The sequence below is a fragment of the Myotis nattereri genome (assembly GCF_964212035.1).
Source record: "Myotis nattereri genome assembly, chromosome: 3".
NCBI classification, from domain to species: Eukaryota; Metazoa; Chordata; class Mammalia; order Chiroptera; family Vespertilionidae; genus Myotis; species Myotis nattereri.
In genome coordinates this window covers 66,082,015-66,098,434 of record NC_138077.1, presented here as the reverse complement: position 1 = coordinate 66,098,434, position 16,420 = coordinate 66,082,015, and the positions used below count along the sequence as shown (strand labels likewise).

Genomic DNA, 16,420 nt, shown 5'->3' with positions numbered 1-16,420 from the left:
ATTTCAGTGAAGTCTCTGATAGAAAATAAATGTTATAAAATGTACCAAATTGTAAATGTATGTGCAATTACTTCTATACATTTTATCTGGCTTTGGCCTATAATTTTCATGTTTGAGATAAAATTAAGTATTTATTTTCTATACTTCTTCCTATAATTGAGGACTTCACAACTCAAGACTGTTCACATTTTAAGTACCTTTAAGATCTAACACCCTGCTGCTCATCTCTTTCCTATTCCTCTAGGCAGCCAGCTCCCTGTGGAATTTCTTCAAAGACACATACTCTACTTTGTATTTAGGAAAAGTACATCTGGAATCACTCAAAATACTAAAATCACTCAGTGAGTGAAATCACTTAACACACTAGCTCCAGGGGTATATTAACACTTAAATTATCTAAACAGACAATAAATCAGAAGATGATAAGCAAGCCATCTTCATGAGTTGCAAGGTTGTTCAGTCGATTAAAAATAAGAAAGACTTTTCTAAAATTATTCTATACATATAGCATAAAAGCTTATAATCAACTGTAGTATAATTTCATTTTGAATACAAAAATGTTAACAAATAAAATTTAAATTGCTGTTTCTACCTGCATTGTGTGTCTCCCGGTTTTTCTTTCTGAAACAAAAAGTGGAGATAAAAGGAACATGAAAATAATAGAAAACCGTTTTCAACACTTTACATTTTGAGAAACATAAAAATCAATTTTATGAATTTGTATTTGTTGCATCAATAAGAAACTATCTAAAGAAAATTTGCTTAATATATATTACTAGAGGCCCGGTGCACCAAAATTTGTGCACTCGGGGGGTGGGGGGGGGTCCCTCAGCCCGGCCTGTGCCCTCTCGCAGTCTGGGACCCCTCGGGAGATAACGACCTGCTGGCTTAGGCCTGCTCCCGGGTGGCAGAGGGCAGGCCCAATCCCTAGGTGCAGCCCCTGGTCGATCGGCCCTCAGAGCAGGGCCGACTGGGGAGTTGGGGTGCCGCCCCCTGTCATGCACAGAGCAGGGCGATCGGGAGGTTGTGATGCCACCCTCAGTCACGCTCAGGGTAGGGCCGATTTGGGGGTTGGGGCACCGCCCCCTGTCACACTCAAGGCAGGGTCGATGGGGAGGTTGCGGCGCCAGCCCCTGTCATGCACAGAGCAGGGCCAATCAGGGGGTTGGGGCGCTGCCCCGTCACTCACAGAGCAGGGCCCATCAGGGGGGTTGGGGGACCGCCACTGTCACACACAGAGCAGGGCGGATCAGGGGGCTGGGGCGCCGCACCCTGTCACACTCAGGGCAGGGCCGATGGGGAGGTTATGGCTCTACCCCGTCACACACAGAGCAGAGCCTGTGGGGGGCGGTTGGGGCGCCGCCCTCTATCACCCACAGAGCAGGGCCGATCAGGGGTTTGGGGTGCTGCCACTGTCACACTCAGGGCAGGGCCGATCAGGGGGTTGGGGAGCTCCCCCCTATGAGGCACAGAGCAGGGCTGATCAGGGGGTTGGGGCGCCTTCCCCTGTCACAAACAGAGCAGGGTGGATAGGGAGGTTGTGGCCCGGCCCCCTGTCACACACAGAGCCGCAGGGCGATCAGGGGGTTTGGGTGCTGCCCCCTGTCACGCTGCTCCAGGGGCCAGGAGGCCTCGCAGCTCCACTGATCCCGGTGCTGGGAGGCATATTACCCTTTTACTATATAGGATAGACGCCTGGTGCACAGGTGGAGGCCAGCTGGTTTGCCCTGAAGGGTGTCCTGGATCAGGGTGGGGGTCCCGCTTGGGTGCCTGGCCAGCCTAGATGAGATGATGATGGCTGTTTGCATCTGATCACACCCCCTTCAGGGTGGGGGTCCCCACTGGGGTGCCTGGCCAGTTTGGGTGAGGGGCTGAGGGCCGTTTTCAGGCTGGCGGGTGACTGAAGCTCCCAACCGCTCCTTTTTTCCTTTTTTTTTTTTATTCTTGGATTTATGGCTGTTACTGGAGCTGAGAGCCCGCTTTAGCTGTGAGACCTCGCTGCTGAAAGCAGGTTTCTGGCTTTGTTTACTTTCTGTATTTGAAACTTCATTGCGACTCCAGCTCTGAGATCCCGGCTGACTGAAAACAGGTTTCTGGGGTTTTGTTTAGCTTCTATATTAACAATGTTTCTTAGTAGCTCAGAGCCCAGCAGCGGCAGATGGGGAACGCTGGAGTCCTCCGTCACTGAAGCAAGCAAGCCTCCTGTTCGTGTCAGTAGCCTGGCTGCCGGCCGCCATCTTGGCTGGCAGTTAATTTGCATATCGCCCTGATTAGTCAATGGGAAGGGTAGCGGACCTACGGCTAATTACCATGTTTCTCTTTTATTAGATAGGATGGTATGTAAACTTAACTGCAGATATCTTACCTAATAATAGACAAACTTGCAAATTGGTGTCACTCTGCTATACCCACCAGCCAATCAGAGTGACTATGCAAATTAACCCAGCAAAGATGGCGGTTAATTTGCATACGTAAGTGCCCAGTGGCCTGGGTCCTGGGAATATCATCGGCACCGAGGTCACTCTGAGGTAGGCCCCGTGTGGGCTTTGAGCAGCCTAGGAAGGGCCTGAGTCAGGGGGCTCCTGGTCAGGGCCAAGCTTGCGATTGGAGTCAAGGGGCCCCCTGCTCAAGCCTAAAGCCTTGGCCAGAGGCGTTAGGCCTGGCCAGGGGTGGAACCGGCCATCGGAGCATGTACCTAGGTTGCAGGCTCCTTCCCGGCCGGGGCCCAGGTCAGGGCTCATGCAGGAGGCAACCAATCAAAGTGTTCCTCTCACTTTGATGTTTCTCTCTCTTTTTCCCTTTCTCTTCCACATTCTCTGAAAGTCTGGAAACATATCCTCAGATGAGGATAAAAAAAAAGAAAGAAATGTCATATCCTATGAAAGACACATCTTGAAAATGCCTAAAGAAAGTTGTCATCTTTTCATGCTGAAGGGACTGGAGTCCGTGTTGATGAAAACACCTTGGTGGCTGCGGCGACTGGCAGTGGCTGCAGCAGCGGGGTGATGGGGCTGGTGCCTTCCCCTGATCAGCCGGGTCGCCTCCCACAAAAGGAGGCCAGACTGTGGCTTAGGCCCGCTCCCCAAGGGGAGCAGGGAGCGGGCCTAAGCCGTCAGTAGGACATCCCCTGAGGGCTCCCAGTATGTGAGAGGGGGCAGGCTGGGCTGAGGGACCACCCCCCCCCCAGTGCACGAACTTCATGCACCGGGCCCCTAGTATCAATATAAATTTAGAATCCACAAATTCTGAAAGTAATTACAATTCTCTATTCTTACACACCCACAAGCCATTGGTCAGGAAGCAAATCAACAAAAACTATTTGAAAAATGTAATTAAGGAACTAGTCAACACTCAATGTGCCAAGTAGGTGACTTCTTTTTTTTTAGAGAGAGTAGGAGGGAGGGAAGGGGAGAGAAAGAGAGAAACATTGATTGGTTGCCTCCCGCACCCACCCGACTGGGGGTGGGGATGGAACCTGCAACCCAGGTATGTGCCTTTAACATACTGTTTGCGGGTAGTTTTTATCGCGCACTAACAGGTGGCGTGGGCCATTTTTGCTAATTTTTTGCGCAAATGGTAACGTTCAGTAAAATTACGATAACTTTAGTTTACGTATTTATACGTTACCCGCATTCTACCGCTAGTCTATAAAAAACGTTTAATAAGTGTCCCGCGCTCTACTACTACAGTCAACGTAAAATGTATAAATACGTTTCCCGCATACAATGTGTTAACCAGGAATTGAACCTGAGACCCTTCGGTGCGCAGGCCGACACTATCCACTGAGGACACCAGCCAGGGCACAAGTAGGTGACTTCTGATGTTTGCCTGGCACCCAGGCTGAGGTGGAGGTGAGTGTGTAAAGAAGATAAGCAACAGCAGGGAGGAACCTGGAAATCCCCAGGAAGGGAACTATGACAGCCACCAGCACTGACAAGTGGCATTTCAGCCATCTTTTGCAATTATGTACCCTAAGTTATCCAAACCCTTAAATTTTATTAAAAGCTAATCTATTAAAAAGATTGATTTTTCCCTTTCAGGTACCATTATTCAACACATTAACATTTTCTAACAGCTATTGGGTAAAAAAAGAGAATAGTGATTTTAATATTATTGGAAGCAGCCTGCCACTGGAGTTCAATAGTTGAGCATCGGCCTATGAACCAGGAGGTCATGGTTTGATTCCCAATCAGAACACATGCTCGGGTTGAAGGCTCGATCCCCAGGGGTCCGGGGCCGGGGGGTGGGCGAGGGGGGGGGCGGGTAAGGTCCAAGGGGGGACATGCAGGAGGCAGCTGATCAATGATTCTCTCATCATTGATGTTTCTATCTCTCTCTCCCTCTCCCTTACTCTCTGAAATCAATAAAAATATTTTTTAAAAATTAATGGTAAGCCGGGGCCGGTTTGGCTCAGTGGATAGAGCGTCGGCCTGCGGACTGGGGGGTCCCAGGTTCGATTCCGGTCGGGGGCGTGTGCCTGGGTTGCGGGCATATCCCCAGTGGGAGATGTGCAGGAGGCGGCTGATCGGTGTTTCTCTCTCATCGATGTTTCTAACTATCTCTCTCCCTTCCTCTCTGTAAAAAATCAATAAAATATATTTAAAAAAAAAAAAAAAAAAATTAATGGTAATATTGGCCATATAATTCTAAGGAGAAATACTGGCCAAAATGGTAGAAATCCAGAAGGGGGTAAAATCCATTTCTGGCATGGTTACAATGATAGGGACCTACAAGGCATGGAAAGACACACCAGAAAGTTTAAAATCATTCTAGTATCTCAGAAATATTAATAGCAATTTGGTTCAAATACCAAATGCTAAAAAAATAAAAGAACCAAAAATAATATTGTACTGATATGCATACTGACATAATGGTTTCTAATATCACAAAATGTCTATTCAAACTGACTTTAGCCTGCGTGAGCTTAGGATCTACAAAGACTAATCCTGTTTTGAGTAAAAACTTTCAAAAGAAACTAAACATTTAAATAGATTTGGTATTACACTTGTTACACTGCTGGCAGAATAAGAACAGGTAAATATAAAGCGATTTCTATCTATCTATCTATCTATCTATCCACACATATTTTGAAAGAGCAATGACTTTCTAGGCAGCCAAATGAAAGTTCCCTGAGGATTACCTATTTAATAAAGTAGGGACTAATTCTGCTTCTTTTTTTTTTTTTTTTTAATTTATTGCTTAAAGTATTACAAAGGGTATTACATATGTGTCCATTTTATCCCCCCGCCCTAGACAGTCCCCTAGCCTCCCTAATTCTGCTTCTTATCTTCTAAAACTATATTATTTTTGAACTGCGGCTACATACCTGTGCTGCTTTTTTGTAGGAGTCTCATTTTCTGTCATTTCTGGCATTGTTACAATGATAGGGACCTACAAGGCATGGAAAGACACACCAGAAAGTTTAAAATCATTCTAGTATCTCAGAAATATTAATAGCAATTTGGTTCAAATACCAAATGCTAAAAAAATAAAAGTGATATCATGAAAAAAGCTCTGGGGATAGAAAAATGCATAAGAAAAAAGGACAAAAACATTATATCTAGCAGATGGAGAACAAGATGCATGTCAAATGTGAGGTGTAGCCGAACCGGTTTGGCTCAGTGGATAGAGCGTCAGCCTGCGGACTCAAGGGTCCCAGGTTCGATTCTGGTCAAGGGCATGTACCCTGGTTGCGGGCACATCCCCAGTAGGAGATGTGCAGGAGGCAGCTGATAGATGTTTCTCTCTCATCGATGTTTCTAACTCTCTGCCTCTCTCCCTTCTTCTCTGTAAAAAATCAATAAAATATATTAAAAAAAAAAATGTGAGGTGTAGCCAAAAAGCAGAAAGACTACATGGGCTTGGAAATCAAGGGAAGTTAATCAAGGGTATGGATTTGGGCAAGACCTAGAAAGACAGGTAAAACATACTTGAGTTGGGAGAGTATGTTCTTTGTTCATGATACTGTTTGTTTGTGATACAAAATTTAAACTAGAAACACAGAACAAACAAAAGTGACAAGCAGACAAACATGTAATATTCTATACATGGAAGCATTCATTCATTCATTCACTCATTTGCTAGGCCTCTTTCATTTCAAACTGAAAAAAGTCTTAAGTTACCATTTTGAGAGTCATTAAACTCTGAATAGGAAAATTCTATTTATATTTAAAGTATCATAATAGTAAAGAAAACTAAAATGCTTTTAAATCTCAGGGATTGACAATCTTTCAAAAGAGGTTTGTCAAGTTGGGCAACCTATTCTGGTGCACTGGAGGATGTGCAGGTGTGGTTCCCCATTTTTCTCCATCAGAGGAAGGAAGAAGGCAGCAAGTATGGAATCAGAAGCCAGCACAACTGTAAAACCTGATTCTGCCATTTCCTAGCTGTGAGGTCCTGGGCAAGTTGTATTATCTCTTGGAACCTCACATGTCTCATCTACAAAATGGATCATAATCACATATCTAGATTATTGAGGTATTTCAAGAAAGGAAGGAAAGAATGCAAGGAGAGCACAATAGCAAGGAGCCTAGCAGTAAGAAGTCAATAAATGCTAGCTATCAATATTAATGAGGTATTTTAGGTTAAGGCTTTAACCTGGGAAGGAAGTGAAGGGTCCTGGGAAATAGTAGAAGTGAATGTAGAGGTGATGACAGGAAGTGCTGGCAGAAGCAGCCTAAGGAGAAATGTGTGCTTAAGACCCATTTTCAGCAGCTTATTCTACCTTCTCCTTAACACTTGTGAAGTTACATATCTGCCTAGAAGCAACACACTCACATTAGATGACCATATAACGATAATGTGAGGCATGTGAGTAAATAAATCCATCACTTTTCTTACCCAAGGGCTTGCAGAATTTCTTCACTTTTGATTCCTGGCTTCCAACGCCTCCTGTTTATGATCCAAATCTATCATCTTCTGCCAGGAGATGGTCTATAAGTTATGTTTTCTTCTTACTACGCAGAGAAAAATCAATACATGTTTACAGCAGCATGTAAAACAAGAACTGGTGATCTATGGCATGCAGGTAGATTTTCACTTGCAAGGCAATAAATGTAATTGCTTTCAAAAGTCACTTTCCTAAGGCTTACCCATGCTCCACCCCACAAAGATGATAGTACTGCAGCTATGGGATGGTTGGTCCCCAGGTGACTTTCTCCTTTCTCTTAGGCACGCTCACTATCCTACAGGTTCTCACTGTCCTCCATCTATCTCTTACACTAAGACCTATCCTTAATTCTAAAATTATCTTTCCTTTAATTTCCTACTCCCTGGCTTCGCTTCTCTCCTGTCAGAGTGACTGAAAACTTACTCAAGGACCTTTCACTAAGGCTACACTAGGAAGACAGCACTCAGACCTGTGCACTGTATGAGTTCTGTAAACCAAAATTAATTTTAGGCTATAATAAAGAATTGAGCAAAAAGATCTGTAGCCCAGGTGACAGATTCAGATAGCACCCTATATGTGTTCCACCAAGATAAAGGAGAGGCGGGGGGGGGAGGGGGGAGGGGTTATGAGGTTAAATATGGTTTTATTGATTTTAGAGAGAGAGGACAAGAGAGGGAGAGATAGAAACATTGATGAGAGAGAAACTGATTGGCTGCGTCCTGCACACCCACTACTAGGGATCAAGCCTGCAACCCCGGCATGTGTCCTGACCCGGAATCAAACCGGGAACCTCTTGGTGCATAGGATGCAGCTCAATCAACTTAGCAACACCAGCTGGGTGAGGCGGGGGTTTTCTTATAGCAGTAGTTCCTATCCAGGGTCCCAATTAGGTCCATTTATGTAAATGAAGTATCAAAATTGTGCAGTTCTGATTGGACAGGGCAGGTCTCAATCCATTGGTAGAAAGAGGAAACCAGGGTAGAAAGAGAAAGCAGAGAGTTCAGTCTGAGGTTCTTTCCAATATACAGAGTACACAAGGGACCCCTGTGAACAAACAGCTGCTAGACTCTTATCTACACTAATAAAAGAGAAAAATGGTAATTGGCGTACGGCGCTACCCTTTTCATTGGCTAATCAGGGCTATATGCAGGGAGGCGAAAGGGAAAGCAGGAAGAAGCCCCTTGCCACTGACAGTGATCAGAAACCCGGGGGGGGGCTAAGAGCTGGGGGCCCTGCCTCCCAGCCATGATCGGAGAATCAGGCGCCTTTTCCGCCCTGGCCAGTGATAGCAGCAAGTAGGGGTGGAGCAGCGATGGGAGCTGGGCACGGTCGAAGCTGGCAGTCCCAGGAGCTAGGGGTCCCTTGCCTGGGCCTAAAGCGAAGCCCACGATCTCGGGGCCGCTGCCACTGCGGGTCCCCGCTGCCCAGGCTAGGCCAGAGGCGTTAGGCCTGGGCAAGGGCGGAGCCTGCAACCACGGGGAGCTGGGGGTCCCCTGCCCAGGCCTGACACCTCTGCCGGAGGCCTCAGGCCTGGTCAAGGGGCCGATCGGTGATTGGTGATCGGAGGGTGATGAGGGTCAACTCCTCTGGCTGAGGCATCAGGCCTGGGTGGGGGGTGGAGCCGGGGATTGGGGGGATATGATGGTCCCCTTGCCCAGGCCTGAAGCCTGGGTCAGAGGCGTCAGGCTTGGGCGGGGGGTGGAGCAAGCGATCAGAGGGAGATGGGGGTCCCCTGCCCAGGCATGATTCCTGGGCCAGAGGCATCAGGCCTGGGCGGGGGTCAGAGCCAGTGATCGGGGGGAGATGGGGGTCCCCTGTCCAAGCCTGACACCTCTGGCGGAGGCGTCAGGCCTGGGCAAGGGGCCGATCAGGCGATCGGAGGGTGATGGGGGTCAACGCCTGAGGGCTCCCAGTATGTGAGAGGGGGCAGGCTGGGCTGAGGGACACTCCCCCCCCCCACACACACACACACCCAGTGCATGAATTTCGTGCACCGGGCCCATAGTTGTTCATAAAATCTGGGCCCTCAGGTAGACCAGGGGGAGTCCATCTCAGCAGATAAAGCCCTTCTTGAGGTTCACATCAAATAATATTTCCTCTTAGGAAACAAAGCTCTAAAAACAGATTTGGGGGCTTCATTCCAGACAAATGAGAAGCACTGGGTAGAGCCCAGGAATCTGTTTTTTTCAACAAGATCTCTAGAGGAGATTTTTCTTTTTCTTTTCCTTTCCTCTTCTCCCCGCCCCCTCCTTTACATCCTCCTTCTTCTACATTTTTTTATTTTGAACAAAAATGTTTGAGAAACCTAGGTCCACTTTAGGGCAGTGCTTCCTAGCCATTCCTGTTAAGAATTATCAGAAGATAATAGTTAAAAATACAAATAAATTCTCAGCCCATCCTAGACCCACTGAACCAGTCTGTAAACAAGGAATTCCAATTTCTAAGAGAGGGAGAGATCTGAAATTTAGTAAGTGCCCCAAATAACTCTTATCAGGAAAATTTGGAAACAGGCAAATATCTTTACTTGGTGAAATTTCAGGCATCTGACTAATATCCTATTGTAACAGATATTATTTGGGATGTGGCCTGACAGTTGACCACATAATTTTATCTATAAACCAGTAAGGTCAGATTTGCCTCATACTCATGAGTCAACATTTGGTCATTAGTATTAAGTTCCAACTGTTCTCCTATAGCACTTTTGAAAGCTTTCAGGTTCACACTACAATTAAGAAACATGAAGTATAAGTTCTAATTTTCTAAACACCTAGGATCTTAAAGTAAATGACACTAGAGGCCTATCACATAAGTAAACACATTCATTGCACTGTGGTGAAAGCCAGCAGTTCAGCTGAAAAATTAAAAACCAGATTACTACACATCGCTATAAATACCCATCTCAAACCACATTTTAATCAATTCAATTACATCTAATTCAGTGCAAAGTTATTTCCATGTGCAAATCCTCCTGATATTAACATTGCATTCCTGACATTAAAAATAACATTTATTGGCCGGCCTCGAGGGTCCCACACTGCAAGGGCGCCCGTGAGTGCCGCTCCACAGGAGCAGGGGCGCCCTATGGATCAAAACAGCCCCCGACTTGGGTGGGACGGCCCCAGCGCAGGCGCTCCCCTCCCGGGAGCCGGGTAAGCATAAGGAGCCGGCTTTCCTTCCGAGGTCTCCCACCCCCGCCTGCGCCAGGACACCTGTCAGGATAAACCTGGACCTTCTGGAGAAGCGGGTTATGGTGGCTTAGGTGTGGCCCATGGGCCCCGCACCTTGACCTTGAGGGAGGGTGGGAGGCCCCTGGACCTGAAGTGGCCCAGGGTCTTGCAGAGGAGCTGCTGGGAACGGAGCCTCTGGTTCCTGATGTGTGAATGGGGCTGGCCCCTCCATGCTGGGTGAGCGGAGACCAGGAGCTGTGAGCACAGGGTCTGTCAGACTCTGTTGTCTCAGAGAGGACGCCGCTGAGAGGGGACGCCGCCAGAGCAGTTCCTAGCCAGCTCTGAGAAACCAGGTCCCCGCGGCAGCCCAGGAGGCAGCAGAGATGTTTGTGACCCCCAGGGGTGCAAGGGGCGGAGACAGGACCCGTCCTCCTCACTGGGCGACAGGCTCTGTGCTCACACACTCTGCCAAAAAAAAAAAAATAATAACATTTATTGGAATAAGAAAGTATATAATATTGTCACAAAACCTTTTCCACTTATTAATCCTCTTAAGGAAGTGACACTTCTCATACAATATTTATATAACTATATACAAATGTACCCTGTAAAATATTTAATGTGCTGACAAAAAAGGGACTCTGTAATCAATCTAAGGGAAAGTCACAGAGTGATCTCATTACAAATTCCTAACTGGGCAAGACATGTGGGTATCATGCCCCAAGCCTATGAAAGGTTTACCTATGCCTTAAACAAGCACTAAACATTGTTCTTGTGAATTTAGGTTAACACACCTTGGAAATGCCAGAGTAATCCTCTTTTCCAGACCCCTGGGAAGAGCAACCACCCTGAAGGGAGCAATAATCTTGTTAACTATATGGTAGTCCAATCAGATATTTTCCTGCCTTTCTTTCTCCCACCATCATGTGATCTTCAGATGTTCCCTCCTTAATTCCAAATGTATAAAAGAAACTGCAAAACTGTCATTCTCCACAGCATTTGAGATCTTGCTTTCTGGTTTGTCCTCAGTTTGGCTCAAATAACCTCATAAAAATTCTCTGCTGGTTTGGACATTCTTACATTGACAGTGCCATGAATTTTTAAAGAAAAACATCAAAATGTTAAATTAGTAATCTATGAATTACTTTTCACAGTAAGAAAGGATTATTTCTTGAAAATTAGTCACACCCAATGGTTCTCAAAGTGTGGTCTTCAGATCACCTGCATTAAAATCACTTTTATTTATTTTATTTTAGAGAGAGAGAAAAGGAGAAATAGTAATTTTGTTGTTCCGCTTATTTATGCATTCAGTGATTGTTTCTTGTATTATGTACCCACAACCTTGGCATATCGGGGTGATGCTCTAACCAACTGAGTTACCCCGCCAGGGCCTAAAATCACATCTTTAAAAAATTTTTTCCTCTTGAGGTAAAGTTTACACATAATAAAATGTATAAATCTAAAGTGTAACATTCAATGAGTTTTGACAAATGCACTAATCCAACCCCTATCAAGGTATATCACCCAAGAAAAGTTCTCTCATCACTTTTCCCAATCCTTTCCTTCCCCTCCTGCCACAGAGGCAACCAGTGCTCTCTCTCTCTCAGAACTTCATAATGTATTAATTGAAAATTCTATTTTGTCAAGCTCTCACCATAACATTTTTAAAATTCATTCAGTACTTTGTAACTTTTTATGGCTGGAGAAATAAGTAACATTGTATGAAACTGTTTTATTCATTTTTCTGTTGATGAACACGTGGACTGTCCCATGTTTTGCTATTATGAATGAAGCTGCTATCTATGAACATTCTTGTATAAGTCTTTTTGTGGATATAGTCTTTCATTTCTCTTGGGTATATGATAAGCAATTCTACTTCCAGATAGTTACCCAAGAGAAATGAAAGACTGTCTCCACAAAAAGACTCATACAAGAACATTTAATACACCTTCCCCAGAGTGACAGGACCATTCTGCAGTCCCACCCACAATGTAGAAGGCTTCTGTTTGCTCCATAGCCTCATTGATACTGGGTTTTGTCAGCCATTAATTTTAGCCATTCTGGTGGGTATACAGTGTATAGTTTAATTTTCATTTCTTGATTACTACTACTACTTTTATGTGCATTTTAAGTGAATTTGTAGATCTTTTGTCTGCTCATAACTTTTGTCAAATTTTTAATTAAATTGTTTATCTTTTTATTGTTTATTTCTAGAAAATCTTTATTCTGAGTTATTTTTATCTTCTGGATACCTACCTGTCCTTCGTCTGAAATAGATTTCGCAAATACTTTCTCCCATTATGTGGCCAGTCTATGCATCTTCTTTTTAAAAAAATATGTTTTTATTGATTTTAGAGAGGAAGGGGGAGAGAAAAAGAGAGAGAAACATTAATGTGAGAGGGAGACATCAATCAGTTGCCTCCCACACCCACCTTGACCAGGGATCAAACCCGAAAACTGGGTATGTGCCCTGACAGGGAATCAAACCAGTGACCTTTCAGTGCATGGGGCAATGCTCAACCAACTAAGCCACACCAGCCAGTGCTGCCTATGCATTTTCTTAATTGTGTCTTTTGGTGAGCAAAAAAGTTCTTAATAAAGTATAACATCAATGTTTTTTTTATGATTATTCCTTTTGGTGTCCTATCCAAAACACCTTTACCCATCCCCAAGATATTCTCCTATGACTGCTTCTAGAAAGTTTATAATTAGTAATTGTCATATTTATGCCATAACCGGTTTGGCTCAGTATAGCCTCGGCCTGTGGACTGAAAGGTCCCAGGTTCGATTCCGGTCAAGGGCACGTACCTTGGTTGCAGGCACATCTCCAGTAGAAGGTGTGCAGGAGGCAGCTGATCGATGTTTCTCTCTCATCAATGTTTCTAACTCTTTATCCCTCTCCCTTCCTCTCTGTAAAAACAAAACAAAACAAAAACAATAAAATATTTTTTAAAAAATAATTGTCATATTTAGGTCAATAATCCATATTACTTATGGCACGAGGTAAGAATCAGAATTTTTTTTAATATGGATATTTAGCTGTTCCAACACCATTTGTTGAAAAGATTTTCTTTCTTTAATAGCATCTTTGTTAAAAATCAAATGGCCATATAAGTGTGGTCCATTTCTAGGCTAACCATTCTGTTGCTCTCTCTTCTGATCTATCCTTATTCTATTACCACACAGTGCTGCTTAAGTATATGTTTAAAATATAGATTCCTACACCCCACCACAGACCTACTGAATCAGATTTATGGGAGGGAGAGGTCCAGGAATACGAAGTTCTAACAAGCTTCCTAGTTGATTCGTATGCACCTTAAAGTTAGAAAAGTATTATTACGTTAATACTCCTTCTAAAACACAAATCGCCCTAGCTGGTTTTGCTCAGTGGATAGAGTATCGGCCTGCGGACTGAAAGGTCCTGGGTTCGATTCCAGTCAAGGGCACATGCCTGAGTTGCAGGCTCGGTCCCCAGTAGGGGGCATGCAGGAGGCAGCTGACCGATGATTCTCATCATTGATGTTTCTATCTCTCTCTCCCTCTCCCTTCCTCTCTGAAATCAATAAAAATATATTTCAAAATAAATAAATAAATAAAACTGATACAAATCAATGAGCTCACAAAATTAAGGTCCACATGGAAAGAGCAGTGAACTTAGAATTAGGAAACCTGAGCTTTATTTCTAGCTTGGCTAGAAATAGAACTAGAGTCAATCATTCAGGTATGGATTGAGTACCCATACTGCCCAGGAATGGCAGCTATAAAGATGAATAAGGCAGGTCTGCCCTCAAGAAGAACGCAGCCTGGATCAAAGCTATCCAAAGAACTTAGAGCAATGGAAATATTCTGTATCTGTGCTACCCATGTGATCGCCACTAGTCCTAGGTGGCTACTAAGTGTTTCAAATGTGGCTAGTGAGGCCATGGAATTAAGTGTATAATTTTATATAATTTTAAGTAATTTAAATAAAATTACTGCATGTGGCTAATGGCTGCTATATTGAAGAACACAGGGAATGGGGAAAAATAAGTAAAATGATGAATAAAAAAATTAGTTCATGAATGTCAGCTTCCTGGTTTAGTTATTGTACTACAGCTATATAAGACATCACCAGTGGGGAAGGCTGGGTGACGTGTACATGGACTCTTTATACTATGTTTATAACTTCCTTTGAGTCTATCATTATTTTGAAATAAAGTTTTTAAAAGTGAATTTAAAAACTGGTTAAGTGCTACGTCAAACGTTTATTAATAAAATGCTGTAAGAACAAAACATCATGCATGTTTCTTGTGAAGCCAAAACGCTACTAGGTCTTGGAGAACGGGTAGGATTTTGCCAGGCACAGATGCAGAGTTAAAAGGATTATGAGGTAACATAAAAAAGCTGTATGAGTCTGAGGGCTGTACCAGGAATATCCAAAATATGACAGGGAGAGAAAGAGGCAGGAGGTGAAGGCAGAAAGAGATCTTGGACCAGACTGTCAAGGAATTTTCTTTGCCTAATGAATGTGCTTAGATTTTATCTTCAATAGCAACCCAGAGACTAGCACTGGTCTGTAACAAAGTCCCTCCAGTCTATAGTAAAATGAGAAAAAAAGGACAATAAAGTAGATATTTTTTTCCTTCTTTATTGACAATAAGTCACTAACTTAGGTTCACTGCTCAATAAATTTTTATATATGAATACACTCTCATAACCACCTCTCAGATCAAGATATGGAACATTACCAGCTTCTCAAAGGCTCTCTTGAGGTCCCTGACACTTAAGCCCTTGAAGTTTTTTGAAAAATGTATATTCAAAGAATATATATATTTCCAAAGAAGACATACAAATGACCAGCAGGTATATAGAGATGCTCAACATCATTAATCATCAAGGAAATGAGACCACAATGAGATCTGACCTCACATCTGTTAGAATGAATATTATCAAAAAGTCAAAGTGTTAGCGAGAATGTGGCAAAAAGAGAACACATTGGTGGGAATGTAAATTGATACAGCCATTATGGAAAACAGTGTGGAGGTTCCTAAAAAGTTAAAATTAGAACTACCATATATGATCCAGCAATCACATTTGTGGGTATACTGGTATATCTAAAGGAAATAAAATCACTATCTCAAAGAGATCTCTGTTCTCCCACTCACTGCAGCAGTATTCACAGTAGCCAAGCTATAGAAACAAACTAAGTGTATTGACAGATGTATGGGTAAAAAATATAGTCTATAAAAATTGGATTAAAATTATGAAATATTATTAAGCCTTTTAAAAGAAAGAAAATCTTAACATTTGTGACAACGTGAATCAGCCTGAAGGACATTATGCTAAGTGAAAAAAGTCAGAATGCAGAAAGACAAATACTTCATGATCTCACTAACACTGTATGTGGGATATGAAAAAGTCAAATTCATAGGGATAGAGGTTGGAATGGTGGTTACCAGTGGGTAGGGAGTAGGGGAAGTGGAGCAAGGTTGGTCAAAGATACAAACATTCAGTTATAAGATAAATAAATTCTGGAAACTTAATGTAAAGCATGGTGACTATATTTAACTAGAGGCCTGGCGCACAAAAATCGTGCATGGGTACAGTCCTTAGGCCTGCCCTGTGATAAGAGCCATCTTACCCGGCGGCCCACAGCCAGCCCGCCCCCTGCTGCCACCCACCCCTGGCTCCCCATGTGCCATCGGATGATTGGTGCCTGATGGCCAGGGAAAAGGACCAAGAGGTCAGCTGTTTCCACCCGCTTGCCGGCCCCGCCCCCGCCGCGGGTCGCCCTCTATGTGTGGGGCAACTGGCGGGGTGGGGCCTTGGCCTGGTGCTGCCCGCATCCCCCACCACCCAACCCCAGTTCCCCGTTTGCCATAGGCGATCAGGGCCTGCCAGCTGGGGAAAGGGACCGAGACGTGGTCAGTGCACCTCATAGTGACTGGTCCAGTGGTCATTCTGGTCGTTCCACCATTAGGGTCAATTTGCATTTTACCCTTTTATTATATAGGATAATATGTTTGTAACAACAATAATCATAATAGTCAAAGAGTTTAAACAAGCCATGTTTCCATCAAATGATGAATGAGAAATAAAATGTGGTATATCCACACAATCGAATATTATTTGGCAATAAAAAGACATGAAGTACAGATACGTGCCAGAGCATGGGTAATTCTTGAAAACACTATGTTAGAAAAAGAAGCCTGACACAAAAGGTCACATATTGTATTATTCCATTTATATGAAATGTCCAGAAGAGGCTAACCCATACAGACAGAAATTAGATTAGTAGTTACCTAGAATTGAAGAGGATGGGGAATGACTGCTAAGGGAGGGAAAGAGGGTGTGTAGTTCTTTTAGGATGATGAAATGTTCTACG

At 43.9% G+C, this 16,420-nt stretch overlaps 1 protein-coding gene across 1 annotated transcript in view; it reads right to left on the bottom strand.

The window, feature by feature from the left end:
- Positions 1-16,420, bottom strand: part of USF3 (upstream transcription factor family member 3) — a 55,956-nt gene that overhangs the window by 23,238 nt on the left and 16,298 nt on the right. The window contains exons 2-4 of the mRNA XM_081085660.1: positions 6,841-6,956; positions 5,327-5,391; positions 593-621 (exon numbers count right to left, since the gene is read on the bottom strand). Coding sequence (XP_080941786.1) covers positions 593-621; positions 5,327-5,373 — 76 coding nt within the window. The 5' untranslated portion in view covers positions 5,374-5,391; positions 6,841-6,956. The remainder of the gene's footprint in view (positions 1-592; positions 622-5,326; positions 5,392-6,840; positions 6,957-16,420) is intronic.